Source organism: Vanessa tameamea, chromosome 24, assembly GCF_037043105.1.
Source record: "Vanessa tameamea isolate UH-Manoa-2023 chromosome 24, ilVanTame1 primary haplotype, whole genome shotgun sequence".
Classification (NCBI taxonomy): Eukaryota; Metazoa; Arthropoda; class Insecta; order Lepidoptera; family Nymphalidae; genus Vanessa; species Vanessa tameamea.
The window spans coordinates 2,377,117-2,393,700 of NC_087332.1; the positions used below are offsets into that span (position 1 = coordinate 2,377,117).

At 32.0% G+C, this 16,584-nt stretch overlaps 2 protein-coding genes across 2 annotated transcripts; one reads left to right on the forward strand and one right to left on the reverse strand.

Moving 5' to 3' along the window:
- Positions 1 to 438: 438 nt before the first annotated feature.
- On the reverse strand, positions 439 to 8,798 carry LOC113398067 (negative elongation factor A). The gene is made up of 11 exons (XM_064218802.1): positions 8,568 to 8,798; positions 7,570 to 7,824; positions 5,383 to 5,560; positions 4,916 to 5,068; positions 4,645 to 4,755; positions 4,276 to 4,424; positions 3,734 to 3,898; positions 2,942 to 3,004; positions 2,313 to 2,405; positions 2,087 to 2,186; positions 439 to 1,691 (listed from the first exon to the last, which is right to left on the reverse strand). Exons 1-11 carry the CDS (start codon positions 8,775 to 8,777, stop codon positions 1,426 to 1,428), a joined length of 1,743 nt encoding a protein of 580 aa, XP_064074872.1. The 5' UTR covers positions 8,778 to 8,798; the 3' UTR covers positions 439 to 1,425.
- A 686-nt stretch (positions 8,799 to 9,484) lies between these two features.
- Positions 9,485 to 13,720, forward strand: LOC113398083 (leucine-rich repeat-containing protein 27-like). Its single transcript, XM_064218815.1, has 4 exons — positions 9,485 to 9,617; positions 9,714 to 10,429; positions 11,897 to 12,245; positions 13,386 to 13,720. Exons 1-4 carry the CDS (start codon positions 9,489 to 9,491, stop codon positions 13,458 to 13,460), a joined length of 1,269 nt encoding a protein of 422 aa, XP_064074885.1. The 5' UTR covers positions 9,485 to 9,488; the 3' UTR covers positions 13,461 to 13,720.
- The last annotated feature ends 2,864 nt before the right edge of the window (positions 13,721 to 16,584 follow it).

Sequence of the window (16,584 nt, forward strand, 5' to 3'; positions counted from 1 at the left end):
TAGACAATGCACTTGTTTGCGCATAAACTTGTGCACTATACGTCCTGCACACTTAGACTCCCTTTGTGGTCGCCGTGGTGAGGAATACATTGTTGTTATATTTTATCAACGATCTTTATCGGTTTTCTTAGTTGCAGATTTTGTCGAGTGTAAAACTTTAGATCGTTCTTAGTGAGTTTACCTGATACAGATAACAAAAATTTTTAGGCCTTGTATGGTTATGTATACCATGGACCATAGAGTTCAAAATATATGCACTAAAAATGTTACCTGGATTAAATCTATTTGAAAATATAGAAACAAAATCGATTCAGTACTGTTTGATATTTGTTATTTTGTATTTGGTATTTGTATAGATACAGATATGATGAGATAGTTATTTTTTATTTATATATTATTTACTTTTGTCTGTTTTATTGTTATATAGTTTAAGAAAAAAATATGGAATAGATACATTTTCCTAAATTTAAAAGTCCGATTCGTTCAAGCAAACCTGAGGTTTGCGTTAAAAGAAAAACATGGAGAAGATGTTACTTTGATTTAAATTTGCTGAGAATATTTATCATTATTTAAATATCAAACAAATGCTTTACAACATAAGATTGACTATACAAAAATAAACATATTTTTACAGGAGAAAAAATGTATTGCATTTCGTTTCAAATTCAACTTTTTAATTAAACTTTTTGTATATCCCTAGTTTGTAAATATCGTGGTTTTTTTTATGACGCTAAATACAAGGCTCTTTAGGCATAAGTTAAAGCGTTTTATTATTAAACGTTAAGATAGTAAAAATGAATTTTGTAAGGCGTTAACAAATGCGTCTCGTTGGATATCTAGTCTATAATAAAATGTGTATGAGCGACGCATCTGAAAACGCCTTAAATTTTTCATGCTATTCAAAACTAAGCAACTATAATAATTATACGTTTATAATTTTGAAAATAATTTTGGCACAAACTATACTGAAATAATGCCAAGAATAGTCATCCTTGAGATCAACAAAACTTCACAGATTATTCTAATTTAAAAAATACAAAAACAACTAAACTAACATATACAAGTATTTCTGGAACAGATTATATCGACTCACGAAATTTTATATAAAAAAAAGAAAAGAAAATACATAACGTTTTTTTAAATCGTAAAACGAAATAATCTGAATCCTAATTAATCTAAATTCAAGTCCAGTTTTTATTTTTAAAATCACCTGGAATTCGAAATCATTTAAAATTACTTCAACGTTCACACATTGATAACAATTATCGCTGTGATTGCAACATCTCCGGATCCGGTCGGAAGGCCACCGAGTCTAACCACAATGCAGACCTCGTTAATCAATTGTATTAATATCCTATTACACATTCAACGTTAACACTTTATTATATCACATTGCAAGAACAACGACGTGGGGCATGACAAACCTTAACTGACACTCTGGTTGGCGATGGAAACGACCGGCTGCTGATTGTTGGCCGCTATCACCGTAGAGCCCGGCGGGATCTTTTGCGGGACCATACCGTCTATGTGTCTGTACTTTTTGAGTCTCGTCCACTGGCCGTTGTTGTAGTTCATTTGGAAGTGCATCTCGGACAGCATCGTGAGGTATGTGTCGTCCGATTGTAGAACATTCTCTATGTTCTCTGAGAGCTTTATCGTTACTATGTTGCCAAGGTTCGGACAGGGGTTGTCTGGAAAGAATAAAATCATTAATATTGAACAAACCAAATAAACATACGATTTTATTGGTAAAATACTCATTCATAGTAAGACTAATACTAATTTATTTAATAAATTATATATATCTGTAGTATAAAGTATATTTCTGATATTATTTATGTGTCTTACGGCGTCAATGTCTCTATATGCTCGCCTGCCTACCAATGTTATAAATAATATATTTGGTGCTTCGGCTGCTTATATTTAATCTCGATTGTAATGCATGCTTTGAGTTTCATGTCATGGGAGTTAATGTCAATGTTCTGTCACTTTGACGCAATTTCAAATCTATCTTATTCACTTCGTATTCTATACCGGGTACCCGGAAACGCAACTGCGGCATCATATTAATATGTAATCACATTACCTCTGGAACCAGCCATAAAGCCGAGAATGAGCGCCTTTTCAGGTCTCGTGACTCGATTGGCGTTCCGGAACATGTCTTGGGCCTCCATCATTTGCTCACGCTGAAAATAGTAAATAATTGAGTTTGTGCTCAAATATGTTACGTCATCTGTCTCTTGTGTATATGTGTGAGTGTTTATGCGTGTCGTGCGTGTCGTGCGTGTGTATTAGTGTGCGTGGCCGCTCACCGTGAGCGACAGCCCGCGGCGCGGCAGTAGCGGCGTCTGCGCGGGCGCGGCGGGCGCGGGCGGCGCGGGGGGCGCGGGCGCGGGCGGCGCCACCTGCGGGTGACACGTGTTAGCATACTCGCCAGTGTGACACAGGGCGTTATGGAGTCCTTGTTAAGGAGAAGCTTGTTTTCTCAACATCGTGCTTACACAGATATGGTCCTATAGTAAAATCATATGCCCCTAGTATAAGCATAATTTTTATTTTAAAATGACCTAACGTTCATTTCCATTTTAGATATTGAGATCATCTCTAACGAATTTTAAACTGAAATGGAGCATTTAATACTGGCTCCGGCTAGTAATAGATTAATATAGTAACAATAACCATACAATAACCATATCAATCTAACAACTATGTTTGTATATTTCAACAAATTATAGCATAATTACCTATTATATTAATTATTATTAAAAGATACATCAAATAAATGTGAGATGCTTAATCATCAGCATAACTTAAATGCATCCTCTATTGTTATTTAATTAATATTATACAAATGACATTATTTTCTCACTATATTTGATCTGATACATTTAAAAACAAAATATCTTGGAATTCAAAATGTCAAACTACTTTAACAACTCACAGGATGTGTTATTTGATGTGGTATATTCTGCGGTGTCGTCTGCTGTACAACTTGTTGCGCCATCTGAAACCATACATTAAGACTTATTTAAGATTATAGATATTATACCTTCTCCTCAAAGGGAGAGGAGGCCTTTAGCCCAGAAGTGGGAAATTTACAGACTGCTAATAATAATAACAATATGATTATAGGAAATTATATATACTCAAATTCAATTCAATTGCAAATGGTCATATTCATTGATAATGTCGGATGCATTAGTCGGATCCTACCGACTGTTGGCGTCATGCATCGCCGCTCTATATGATAGTATGAAACATCTAATACGATGCAGTGAACCGTCACCTTGCACAAGTGACTGTACTGACTGGCATTAACTTCGAAATTTATACCATTCTAAACAGACGCAAGCACCAAATTATGTCGGCGTATATTATATGAATGTTATTATTTAAAAGAAAACATGAAACTGTCCAATTAACATACTCTATGACATAAAGTAAAACCATCTTAGTACAATATAACAATGAATGGTGAGATGAATTATTCACCATGAAGGGAGGATATAATATTCAAATATTCTGATAAGTTATATGTTTATATTTGATATGGTTGGACTTGTGACCGAATTATACCAAAACCAAACAAGCTTCATAAAGGAATGAGATACTTTTTTTATTCGTTCCAAGAAGAAACATAATATCACCAGACTTAAATGTGACACGTGACAAATTTTAAAATTAGCAAGAATTATCATTAACAACTTCCAGTTAGAGCTCGAATTATACGAACCGGCTTGATGTTCTGTAACAGCACCGCCTTCCCGCCCTGCTGCAGCAGCACCGCCGACGTGTTGAGCAAGCCCTGCGCCGCCAGCAGCACCGGCTTGCCGCCCGCCTGGCCCGCCAACAGCAGCTTGGGCTGCTGTCCCAACACGATGGGTTTCGCACCCGAGCCCTGTGCGCAACGATATTTTAATTTTCGATTGTGACATGTCATCTGTACAATGCGAGAAACACTGCTCAACAAAAGTATAGTTATTATATATTAAAATAAATTATATCAATATAAAGAACATTAAGTTTTATTAACACCTTCTTAAGGAATTTTTAGCAAAGATTTGTAGTCTTTATTTTAAAGACACTGGAGCAAATGTAACTTGTTTAAATATAGTCAATGTGTGTTGAGTAGATAAGAATCAATTCTAGTAAATTTGTAAAACATACTTAAGTTGACATGACTCAAATCTATCTATAAATAATGATCGCCTCACTGGCTTAAAGGTTTGTTCCGTAGCAAGCAGCAATCGCCATATTATTATCAAAGCCGCGTACCTGCTGCACGAGCAGCGGCGCGGGCGCGGGCGCGGGCGTGCTCTCTCCCTCCGCGCTCTCCGCACTCTCCGCGCCCTCCACGCTGTCCGCACTCTCCGCACCCTCCGGGCCCTCCACACCGTCCGCCTCACTCGCAGGCTCGTTGCTGGCTGTCGAACAGATGTTTTAATTAGTACCGCTACATTTCAAAATTATTATCGATTCAATATTTTAGTACTTTTCCCAATTTACAGTAGCTCCGCGGTTACCATTCCTTAATAGTAACAGAGGCACAGTTGTTTAATCTAATTTAGTAGTTCTCAATAAAGTTCATATATGACTTTGTTGCACCGATGCAAATTCTATTTTTATCTATTAATAGTATCTCACGTGGTGGCTCATCCGCTTTGGGCATCTGGAAGTTGTTGAGTCCCTTGGCGTAGTCAGGCGGCGGAGACGAGGGCGCCGCTGGGGGAGCTTTCTTTGAACCTTCCTCCATTTCTAATATGAAAATAAAGTATTTTATCCAAAACTTATAAATACTGTTAATTATCGGTACGAACACTAATTTTTTATCTTCACGTAAACCAAAAATAATTCTTGGTATCTGTCTGAGTTGTTTTCAATAGTGAGTTCAGCAGCCTGCAGACGGACGACTCACCGAGCTTCCTGCGCTTCTTGATCTGCGCGTGCGTGGCGGGCTGCTCCGTGATGTCGAGCAGCTTGATGCCAGAGCGCGGGGGGGGCCGCACGGCGGGGGGGGCTCGCGCGCCGCTGCGGGCCGCCCAGCGGGACGGCAGGCCCTTCAGCGGGGCTGGACAGCGCACATGGTTATACTTTATACACGATAATCATTCTAACTACACTAATTCTTATGGCTAGCTGGCAAGCAAAAATGTTTAAAATGTTCAATAAAGATATATCCAGCAGGCTTATACAAAAGAGCATAGTGATTGTCAATGTCACTTGTAGAATAGTCTAAAATGTATAGAATTGAAATATACATATATTGAGTCACGTGAACAACAATTGCATTATTTGTGTTGAAAAATTTAGACGAAAACGAAATCTTGCTTTCCACAATTGAACATGTGACAGACTAACTATAGAGGTAAGAATTGATCTCACTTGTGTCCGTCATCTTCCTGGGCATGCCCCGGCTGCGCACGGGCACGGTGGGCGCCTGCGCTTTCTTCTGGTTGGCTTGCACCTCGGCCGCCTTGCTGAGCAGCTCCGTGCGCAGCGCCACTGACTTCGGTTTACGTTTCAAAGTAAAGTGCTTCACTGGGTTGGGTTGTTGTCCCACCTGCGATTAAAAGTTGATTAAAGGTTGATTACATTATTCCTTAATATTTACTGGTGTATTTTAAGGTTCCAATTACAAATATTTTTGGGAACTAAATTTTCCTAATAATTTATCCTTTATTGTATTAAAAGGGCTGACTTTACAATATGAGCGCGCGCAGGGCCCGACCGTGATTTAAGGGGGGCACTGGGCTAATACTACTTAGAGGCCCCACTTAAGACACACCTGAACGTAGACTTGAATTAAATTAATTGAATGGGTTTGATTAATTGCAGGATTCGCAGGGCTGCAAACCATATCTGATATATAGATCTGTTTAATTTAATAAAATGATGGATTCTTTCGCATTATAATCTATTTTTGACCTTGACTTGACTTAGCGGGGGGGGGGGGGGATTTAAATCCAAGGGGCCCTGGGCTTAAGCCCAAAAAGCCATACAGAAGATCCGGCCCTGGGCGCTCAATGCTATGTGGATGAGAAAAAAAATCTTCAATCAAATTCAATAAATAATACATTTTCGAAAACGAATGAGTAATTTTTTACAGTGCTGAAGGGCGGCGCTGGGTTTGAATCCGGCATTTGTATCTAGTATCTTAGAACGTCGAATTAAAAATTAACTATATAGAACCAAATCTTATCATACCTTTTTAAATCTCCATAATATAAGTAATAAATAAATCAACAAGACACAGAACCTGCTTAGACATGCTCTGGAACGCAATGGAGCAGTTCCAATAGTAAAATACCATCATGAAAATACAGGTATAATACAATATCCTCTAAAGAATTTTGGAAGAATTTATTAGCATACTTATAAATATCCTTAAATATTATACTCCTGCAGATATCGCATGGATAAAATAAGAATCAATAAATCGAATGTTTTAATCAGCTACGAATGCCTACCATTATTTGCTCACCTTATATCTTTAATTAAAGTGTTAATAGTACGCGCGAATTTTTAACGTTTTTTTAAATATTTCGTAACATTTCTAAAACTTTATTGAAAATGTACAGTCAACATAATAATATGTTCAATTAAAATATTTTGAAAAGGAATAATATTTTTTTACAGTAAAATTAAAGTATCCTTGTCACTACAAATTATTCCATTTTCTTATAAGACTAAAATATTATTGGTGTCACAGACTGTTACAAATACATTTTGGATATCTACAATCTAACTTATACAAAGTTTTTATCTATCTTTAATAGTTTAGGTAGCGTTTTCTGCTAACGAGCTTGGCCTGACAATTTTTTCTGACTTTATAAACACATTGACATCTTAAAAAAGTACTATATATTAATATACAATATTGCCACTAAAATATCATGAAAGTTCTACGTTAATTGGATAAGTTTTTTTTTTAATTATCTTGGTAAATAACAAAGTAACAAAACTTAACTCTATGAAATTACTATAATTACTAAAAAGCAATTAAGTAATCAATTATTATTTTTGATATGATTCGACTGATTCTGATCTAATGTCTCATTTAGTTGAAATTCATTTACCCAATAACTAGCCATACTACCTTAATCAAATAAATTCAATTAATTAGAAATTAAGATTCTGCAAATCATATAAAACATTTTTTCTTTTACTTATTCATAGATTATACATAAAAGACTAGCTTTTATTTGTAATTAAAAATCTGACTGCAACAATAGATGTTAAATATATTTTATTTATAAACCTAATATATCCTCTTTACAATACCTTCTAAAATATTCTCCAAATATATGATAAAATTAACCATAATATGATGAAATTTAAAATTTTTCACAATGCAACCTATTAATTTGTATAATTGTGTCTAATCATACACTACAACCGATTCAGTCATAACACAGCTATAATATAAACTTACCTCAATGCAACAAATGGAATATTTTACTAAATAATACCTTACACTAATTAATTTTTAATTTAACACTTGTATCAATAATCACTTAATATATTATCTAATTGCAAAATAATTTAAATTTAATATATACTTTTACTAACCACAGAAACTAAGGCATTTTTATTTAAATAAAGGCACTCAAGTGGTAATAGTCCAAGGTCTGAATGTTTAGCTAAGGCTCTTCTTAGCTCGCCGATCATGTCACTGAAGATAGGCCTCGTCTCATCAAACTCTGCTATCTCTGTATTAAGGGTACCGGCTGAAGGGAATGTTTTAAGGACTTCTGCGAGCATCGCCACCCAGAGATCTGAGTCGACTGCTGCAACCTCAATAATCTCTTCCAATTCATTTCTCCACTAAAAAAATAATATTTATAAGCATTTAAGATATATTATTTTCAAAATTGTATGTACTCAATCGTTATTATAAAATTGTTGGTATATTTTTTTTTTTAGACATTTGAAGCTAAGCAGTTAACTTAACAAGAGTTTTCTAGTAAAATATTTACGAAAAATAACTTATTGAGGTTTTAATTAATTCCAGTTAAAATTAGTTCAATATTTAGTATTTGTGATCAAGTAAATATATTTTGTTAAAATTTAATAATACGTAAATAAGTAAAGCGGGAATTTAAAAGGCTTTACAATATAAACATCTGCAATAACATAACCTATTACAATATGTTCATTGGAAGATTGAAAAGTATTTTAAAGATTGTAATTGTTGTCATTTATAAAAAGGAGGGAAAGTTAGAATATTTTTACAACAAATTATTAAGTGTTTTGTTTATAAAAACAAAAACACGTACATGATAATTGTATTGTTGATTAAAAGCCTGCGAATTTATTATTTACCATTTGCAATTGTTAATCGTGATAATCAAATATTTTTTCAAACATACCAACTAGTATTTTGTTTGTTTAACACCTTAATACGACAATTTTTCAATATTCTCGACAATTATTTTATAACAACAAATACTAATATATAATTTGAATTCATTTATCTCTTTTTAACCCATTACATATCATTCGGATACGAAAGAGATGACGCATATTATACAGTTACGCAAAACCATAGAACATAAGAGAAAAGTTACCTCTTCAACATTTCTGCGCGGGATATGAAAGAAACTTAGCAATAATTTTAGTTTCACTTGTGTTTGCAAATCTGGAAAACAATCCTTTATATTTTTCAAAACTTCAGCGTTTAATTGTGTACAAATTGAGCCGGTTGTCCAAGAATCGTTCGAAGTTCCGAGTTTATTGTGGAGCCACAACGATGTGTCACTATCCCGAACGTTCGCCATCTTGCAACTGAGATAGTGACGTATCCGTCAGCTAAGCAAGTAGCGTGCTTTTCGACCAGCATTTTGATTTGAGTAAACTTTGATTATTAAAATACCGAAATATTTTTATTTTAAATGCTTATTGATAAAAACATGTTAGTTTATGATTTTATTCATATACCATAATTATATAACAAAAATAATGTAAGTTAAAGTTTCTTAATTTAAATATTTAAGGTGTGTTTTATACATTTTTTTTTAAAATATTTTGTACTTGTAATTGCTTATATAATACGTAAACGAAATTTTTCTTACGTCTTTTAATTTTATGGCACTAATTATAAGTTCATTTATAAGATGTTGACCCAGTACATCACTATAAAAAGTCTATAGATAGAAGTACATATCAAAGACATATTTTTATTGTTGCCATAAAAAATATCCAAAAACGAATATATATATATTTATTGAAGAAAATTAAAAAAACATCAATATTTAATTTAAAAAAATATCTTAAATTTTAGTTTTTGCCTTTTGTCACCTATAATTGTAAGTAACGTAACTCTACTTCCTCTTAATGTATATTTATATATCTACTATTACCTATGCACACTACCCGAAGTGACAAGACAGCTAAAACGCGCTTGCATTCAAATTTTATTGATAAAACAAACGTCGTGTTTGTATAATACATGATCGGTTTGTAATTAATTATTACCAATTTTTAAAAAAATGACTGATATTTATGAAACTTTTATGCAATTAAATACGTATGAAGAAGATTCTAATGAAGAAACCACGCTTAATCTTTCATCGCAAGGCTTGGTGAATATTCCGAAAATTAATAACAATTTTTTAAGTGTATGTTGTTTTATAACAACTAATGTTTTATGCCAAAATAAATATAAAGTAACAAAAATAATATATCATACAAGTTAAATCCTTTATATATTTCAGGTAATATATTTACAAAATAACAAATTAAAAATGCTATCTAATGACTTTTTTCCATCTTTGCCAAACTTAATGTGGCTTGATTTGAGAGATAACGAGTTATCTGATATTCCAAAATCAGTAAAAAATCATAGATCATTAAGTCATCTGCTTCTACAAAACAATAAAATCACATATTTACCGAATGAATTAGGTACTGTTTTGACTCTGAAAGTACTTCAACTGAGCGGAAATCCTATTATAAATCCGCCAAGAGATGTTTTAAACGCGGGAACTGCTAAAATTTTGACATATCTTTACGATAAATATGTCGAAGAAAAATTCGAAGCTGAAACTTCGCAATCCGACAAAGTAGGTCCTAGTGTTGACTGTGAAGATAAATTTATAAGTGGAGGTCGCAGCTACAATTCCGTGTTAGACGGAGACAAACTACAATCACATAAAACTTTAACAGTGCAATTTAATGAAAAAGACATCTACGGTGATGACGAAGAGATACGAAATTATTCAAAAGTAAAGGGAAAATGTCCTAAACTACCAAGAAGCCGCACTAAAATATTACCGCAACACTGTCAAAGTGCTAAATATCTTAAACCAGTTTGTACTCTCCCTAAAAAAGTACAGGATGATAAAATTAAAAATTCTTTCTTGATGGATATGGCTTTGAAGAAGCAAAAAGATCTTATTGCTAAGAGAGATAAAATATTGCAGGGGAAGAGGTGAGTGAGAATAAAAACAAATTTACGAAAAATTATATAAATGACTATAAATAAATTAAAATGTCTTAATTACTATTTGATTTAACACCATCATAATTATGATGATATGCGTGGGGTTTTACTAGCCTTAGCAATAATATTTCTAGCTGGTAAAAGTAGTAATTGTCTATGACATCATTTTATATCTTGGCTTAAAGAAAATCGGTACAATATTAGAAAGTTGAATATATTGTAGCATGAAATAAGCTCAGACCAATAAAGAGGCAGACGGTGGGCACTAAGAAAATGCGTTCAATGACATGCCGTAACGTTAGCATGTGTGTGTGGTCTTGTGTACATACACTTTAATATGTACGTCATGTCTGCTACAAATAATAATGTTGCCACTAAAATTGACTACCAGTTTTTTCGTTTTAAATTATTATGTTTAAGGGATAGAGGAATATAAAATAAATAGAAGCGTCAATAGCGCAAATGCTTACGGGGCCGCCTATCGATGTAAAAAGTCACAAGTTCGATCTTGACCCCTTGTCAGTCGCCCCCATTAGTGCAAGCTATCGGCTTAATTGATGGGGTAAATAGGAATATCAGTAATTCCTTCAAATGGGGCATTGCTATATATACCTTTAAAAAAAAGAATTTTTTATAGATATATCAAATTAATGTTGTTATTAGTGTTTCAACAAATATTGATAATGTATTTAAGTAGTACTGTATCTTTTAATTAAGTATTGTATTTTATAGATTAATGAACGCAAATTAAAATCGAATATATATAATCTGTCCTTCAAGGGCATTGGAAATTAAAAAGAATTGTAATATTCAGTCAACTTCTTGACATTTTTATACTCACATGCTGGTCACACTGGCGTAATTGTGTCGTATGTTTTTCGTACTCAAATCGAATCATTACTTAACAGGAGGATATTAAACTAAAAGCACTCGAACGCGATCAGATTCCTATTTCATATTCAGTTTCCTTGAGTACACAGCTTTTTTTGTTTGTCTGAGGCGACATATTTTATTTATTACCCTAAAATAAAATTCATTAGTAACGTCAAATTCTTGATAGAAACACATATAACGTTTTATTAAGCGAAATACTTAAACAATAGGCTATTTGACTGGTCTTTAAAATCCATTTTATATTATTTCGTAGAGGTTAAGGCACCCATTAAAAGTTGTTTTTTTTTTCAAACGAGATTAACAAGCAAGTGACGTCATCATAAGCCAGACCAATTAGGAGTGTTTTGTGTCACGTGACAAACGTTTAAAGAGTGCATTTTTATTTACGAAATTTTGAATAAATTCATTATTATTTTCAACTTTCCTTAATAAATAACCATTTTTAAACTCATAATATATACTGATTACAATAATTGACACTTTATTTTTCGCATTGTCAAATAGCCTATTGCGTATACAATACAAAGCAACCTATTTAATGATGTATATAAACTCACTCAGGAGCATCGAGCTACTTCGGAATTGGCGTAGGGAATATAAAAATAAACAAATCACATTATCGTTAGAAAATAATTCCTTTAAAATGATTCCCAAGAGCTATCCATACGACACAAGTCCAGAATACATGACGCTACTTAGTCGAGAAGACATTGAAAAAGATTTACCTGATAAATATAAGAGGAGGTTGTATAGAAAGTGTAAACCTACAGTTCCTAGGAAGAACAACAACGATGTTCATTTGGCTATGAAGATTAAGCAATTGTTTGAGAACTTGGAAGCTATTGATTTGAATAGAGAAACGATGTCTCCGAGAACGGAGCAGAGAGTGCTTCTCGGAGAAATACAAAAGGTAAGCATTTATTCCAGCAAAAGTTTAAATTTTATTACTTGCAATTCAACGTGAGTATCTAAATGACAGACAAGCACATACATCTTTTTTACACGAACGCAAACTCACGCATCTATAACATCTACACAACTAATAAGAGTTAGTTTTTTTTATGGTTTTATAATGCTTAGAAGGAAAATAAATTATTTACAAAACAAAATTCTTTACAAATAACAATTAGAAAATGCACTAAAATTGTCTATGCCTTAATCTCCATTGTCTTTGAATATATATATGACGGTAATCCAACAGGCTGTTAGTGTAGGATGAATACCTGATGACTTTGTAATAATATTTATTATTTATTGTAAAATATGGTTACAAGACGATAATTAATAGTAATAATAATACAATGACAAGTATTTAATGTATTTATTTCTTTCAAAAAATCAAAATAGTATACTTTATTCAAGTAGGCTTTTACAAGCAATTTTGAATCGTCATTTAACAAACTATATTAAGTAAAGCTACCGCCGGTTCGGAATGTAGATTATACCAAGAAGAACCGGCGAGAAACTCAGTAGTTACTCTTTTTCAACATCTAAAAATACAGTCATGTTAGTTAAATACAATTATATATGTATGTTATGTCTCCTGCCTGGAAGTCAACAAGCATTAAATCCGCGCTTTTTTATCATCAATATAATCTTGTATCGAATAATTTGCCTTCTTTAACAATGTATTTTTTACAAATGATTTGAATTTATGAAACGGCAAAGTTAAAAATGTCTGCGGAATTTTATTATAGAAACGGATACCTTGCCCCAAGAATGATTAATTGACTTTGCGGAGTCGGAAACGTGGCATTTAAGTTGTAGTAGTAATTAAATAAAAAAACAAGCTTGGAGCTTTTTCTACCACGCTGCTCATCTTGTCGATACACATGTAGCAGAATTTATTTCGATAGCTGTTAGTTACTTCGCTGGCGAGTATGAGATGAATTATAAAAACAAATTAGGTACTAAACTCTATAATATTTGCCCTTGCCCTTAATAAGATTTACTCATTCGACCTGCAAACCTACTTCGGGTGTGGTAAATATACAAATTGAATATAAAACATGCCTAAACAAATAAATAATTTTCGTATCTTATGTTTCAGATATCAGAAATCAAACAAAAATTAATGGAACTCTCAACAACAAACACAAGATCGGTTGCTGAACAAAATACATGACGGTTTCCTATTGTAGTCAACTTTTTTTAAATCTGTGTACTTATATTAAAAATAAAACAATTTTTTCCTTTAATAAACTTTAATGTTGATTCATCACCAAGATGGCCGGCACCATAAAGCATTTATAAATTATATAAAATATATTGTTTTAGTAAACAATAATTTGAATATTTTTCAAATAGTCTTCAAGTGGTGGTAAAATTAAACATGCACCTACATACATTGTAGTTAGCACTTTTATACATAATGAAATTTAAAAATACTGATTTGACACAGAAGCTGTTTAAAGGTTAATCATAGACAAACATACAGTTAGAAAAAGCATAAAGTACAAATGTCCTGACCACTTTCTGTCAGAGCAACCATACTTTAATTAAGAAGAGAGCGCAGCGCAGGAGATATTTTGTAAGCGTGTGTCCGCACCCACCGACACTCATAACCCGACAACACGGCAATGACGCGGCCGGAGAGCGACACGCAGGACAATCAGCTTTACGTGATTTTCAAGGAACGGAAGTATAACACGATCAATTTCCTTAACCATAACTCCTTCCACTCCTTGTATACTATAGAATAGTATTGTTGATGTCTGGTTATTTGGTTCCTATTCCTCGATATGAGAGGGAAACTGCTAATTTACTCACAAACATTGTCATTGCTCTACAGAAACTATACAAATATTCCCGTCTTATCCCCCCCCCCCATCCATTACAATTGACCAAACTATATTTTGTTATATTCTTTTAAGTAATTTTAAACTTCAATATTAATCAAAATTAGTAAAATATATTCTGTTATTAATGCTGACCTTGTTTGTCTATGATTAACAACATACATATGTATATCCTCAGGGCGTCTCTTTACTTGGCGGAGCGTCTTCGAGTATTTGCAATAATTGATTATATTTGCCTTATTTAAACAAATATGACATATAGTATCAAAGTAGTCAAATAATACAAATATTTATTGATGATCAACGCTTGATATGCTTAAACTGTGGATACATGTAAAGTGGTCTCATTATTGCATTATTTTTATATTACTGCATTAAAACCTTTTCTTAGATAATATCGAAAAGTCGAATAAGGTCAATGACGTACATAGATCCATATGTTAAAACATATCAGCATAATTTAGTTATTTGCAAGTTCAGTCCATGTGTGAAAGTACAAACATTTGCCAAGTTAAGTAACGCCTTTTAAACTTTTACACAACAATAGGATATTTATAAAATAATATAATAACTGAAGATATGTGTAATTATAACGTTGATTATAATTCCTTAATAGCAAACTTAAAACTCATGTTGACTAAATGTGATTACAAATTATAATTTGAATATATATTTACTAAAATTAAAAAATCACAATTAAAAAAATTGTTAAGGTTGTATCTTAAGAATGCCATTCATCTACATCAAGCTTGTGTTAGTGCCTTGGAATGCTAAAAAGCTTTAGAAAATTAAGTGTTACAAAATTTTAATTCAGTACAAATATTAACTTTTTACAAACTAGTGAAAAAAATGGTCGACACAATGAAAATATTACAAAATAAAATACAATAAAACATGACTTTGTTATTAGAAGCAGTACAAATAATACCTTACGTATAATATTTTATACGTGTTAAGTATTTAAATGCCAATAAATTTATGAAATACAAAAACTATTTGTATCAATGACATTTCACCTCTAAACACTATGAAATGTGTCCATACCAAAGTCTTTGTCTAGATTTAAATAAGATGACAAACATTTTTTTTTAATTCATGAATTAATAGTAATTTGTTCATTTTTTAAAACATACTTTGATTTTTTTAGATGGCAATAGGGTTCTAATATTGTAAAATACATAAAGGCATACTCATCAATATTGTAAAACCATATACTGCCTTCTTAACTGTGTTAGATAAGTTTTGTGTGTGTAATATTTAGAGATAAAATACCAGTGACTCGAAGCTTAACAGATAAAAATTTACCTATGAATATTCAAGCAATTCCTAAGTAATTATTTACTATTTTATTTATAATTAATTTTTAATTATTAGCAATAAGATCACTAGATACGCTAGTTAAAATTTTCCCTAAATATACTTTTTAAAGTAAATTTTGTCAATTGTAATTAGATAATATTCGTATTTAATAACTGTGTGTCTGATGTTTTATTTTCATTCATTGATTTTAACTATATTGAATGTTTTTAATATTTTTTCATCAGAATCTTTGAAATAATAATTAACAAAAACATTTAAAATTTGAATTATATAAAAAATTCCTCATCATCAATGAATGAAAGAATGAAATACGAATGATAAAATCATTCATTTCATTCTAATCACCATAATGGGATGCCTCGAAAATTAAAAATTGATTTATGCATTTTTTGGGAACAATATAGACAAGACGATAAAGGGCAACAAACTATAATGTAAAATATTCATCATTCCGATTTCAACGCGTTAAACTCTCTCCAGACAGACGTTTATTTAATTAACACTCGAGATTATATCACACTCCGCTTTCAAAACGTCATTTTAACTCAGTCTTTGCTTATCCGTGACTAGGCTCAAATATCCAAATTCATCCATTCACTTAATCTACTCATTGATTCTTACTTAGATAATAACTTTAATTAAAGTGCAGTCAAGATTACGATAAATATATTCAATGTTTATATACTTTAGAAAATATTTAAATTTGGAACTTAAAACATTGTTACTTATCAATTATTTTATTATATCAGTGGAATACATTTATTAGATCTAAAATCCAGCTGCTGAGAGTATGCGTTTCTGACGGATCAATGATCGAATGAGGGATGTAATTTTGTGACTCCGAATTTAAAATAATAATACCGTAATAATGTATTTGTCCTATTTACAAATAATATGATTAATCAACGAAATAATTATCTTGAATTACAGTAAATGAAAAAATTTTGCACTAGTTATTTTTTTAAATAAAAATAAATCCATATACATATATTTAAATCCTTACCGCGCGGTAACGCGGTTTACTTCAATAGGGTATTCTACTATGTTTGGAAAAGTACTTCATAATCTTAATTTTCCTAATAAAAATCCACAAAAAAAATATACTTCGGCAAAATAAACACGTTGTCTTGC

What these genes read in the sequence shown, in the direction of transcription:
- LOC113398067 (XM_064218802.1), bottom strand. Translation starts at nt 8,777, where the DNA reads ATGGCGAACGTTCGGGATAGTGACACATCGTTGTGGCTCCACAATAAA. An exon ending in CAGGAAGATGACGGACACAA is followed by an intron (nt 5,069 to 5,382) that starts GTGAGATCAATT and finishes TGCGCTGTCCAG; the next exon opens with CCCCGCTGAAGGGCCTGCCG. An exon ending in CTTTATGGCTGGTTCCAGAG is followed by an intron (nt 1,692 to 2,086) that starts GTAATGTGATTA and finishes TATTCTTTCCAG; the next exon opens with ACAACCCCTGTCCGAACCTT.
- LOC113398083 (XM_064218815.1), top strand. Translation starts at nt 9,489, where the DNA reads ATGACTGATATTTATGAAACTTTTATGCAATTAAATACGTATGAAGAA. An exon ending in TTAATAACAATTTTTTAAGT is followed by an intron (nt 9,618 to 9,713) that starts GTATGTTGTTTT and finishes TATATATTTCAG; the next exon opens with GTAATATATTTACAAAATAA. An exon ending in AAAATATTGCAGGGGAAGAG is followed by an intron (nt 10,430 to 11,896) that starts GTGAGTGAGAAT and finishes AAACTCACTCAG; the next exon opens with GAGCATCGAGCTACTTCGGA.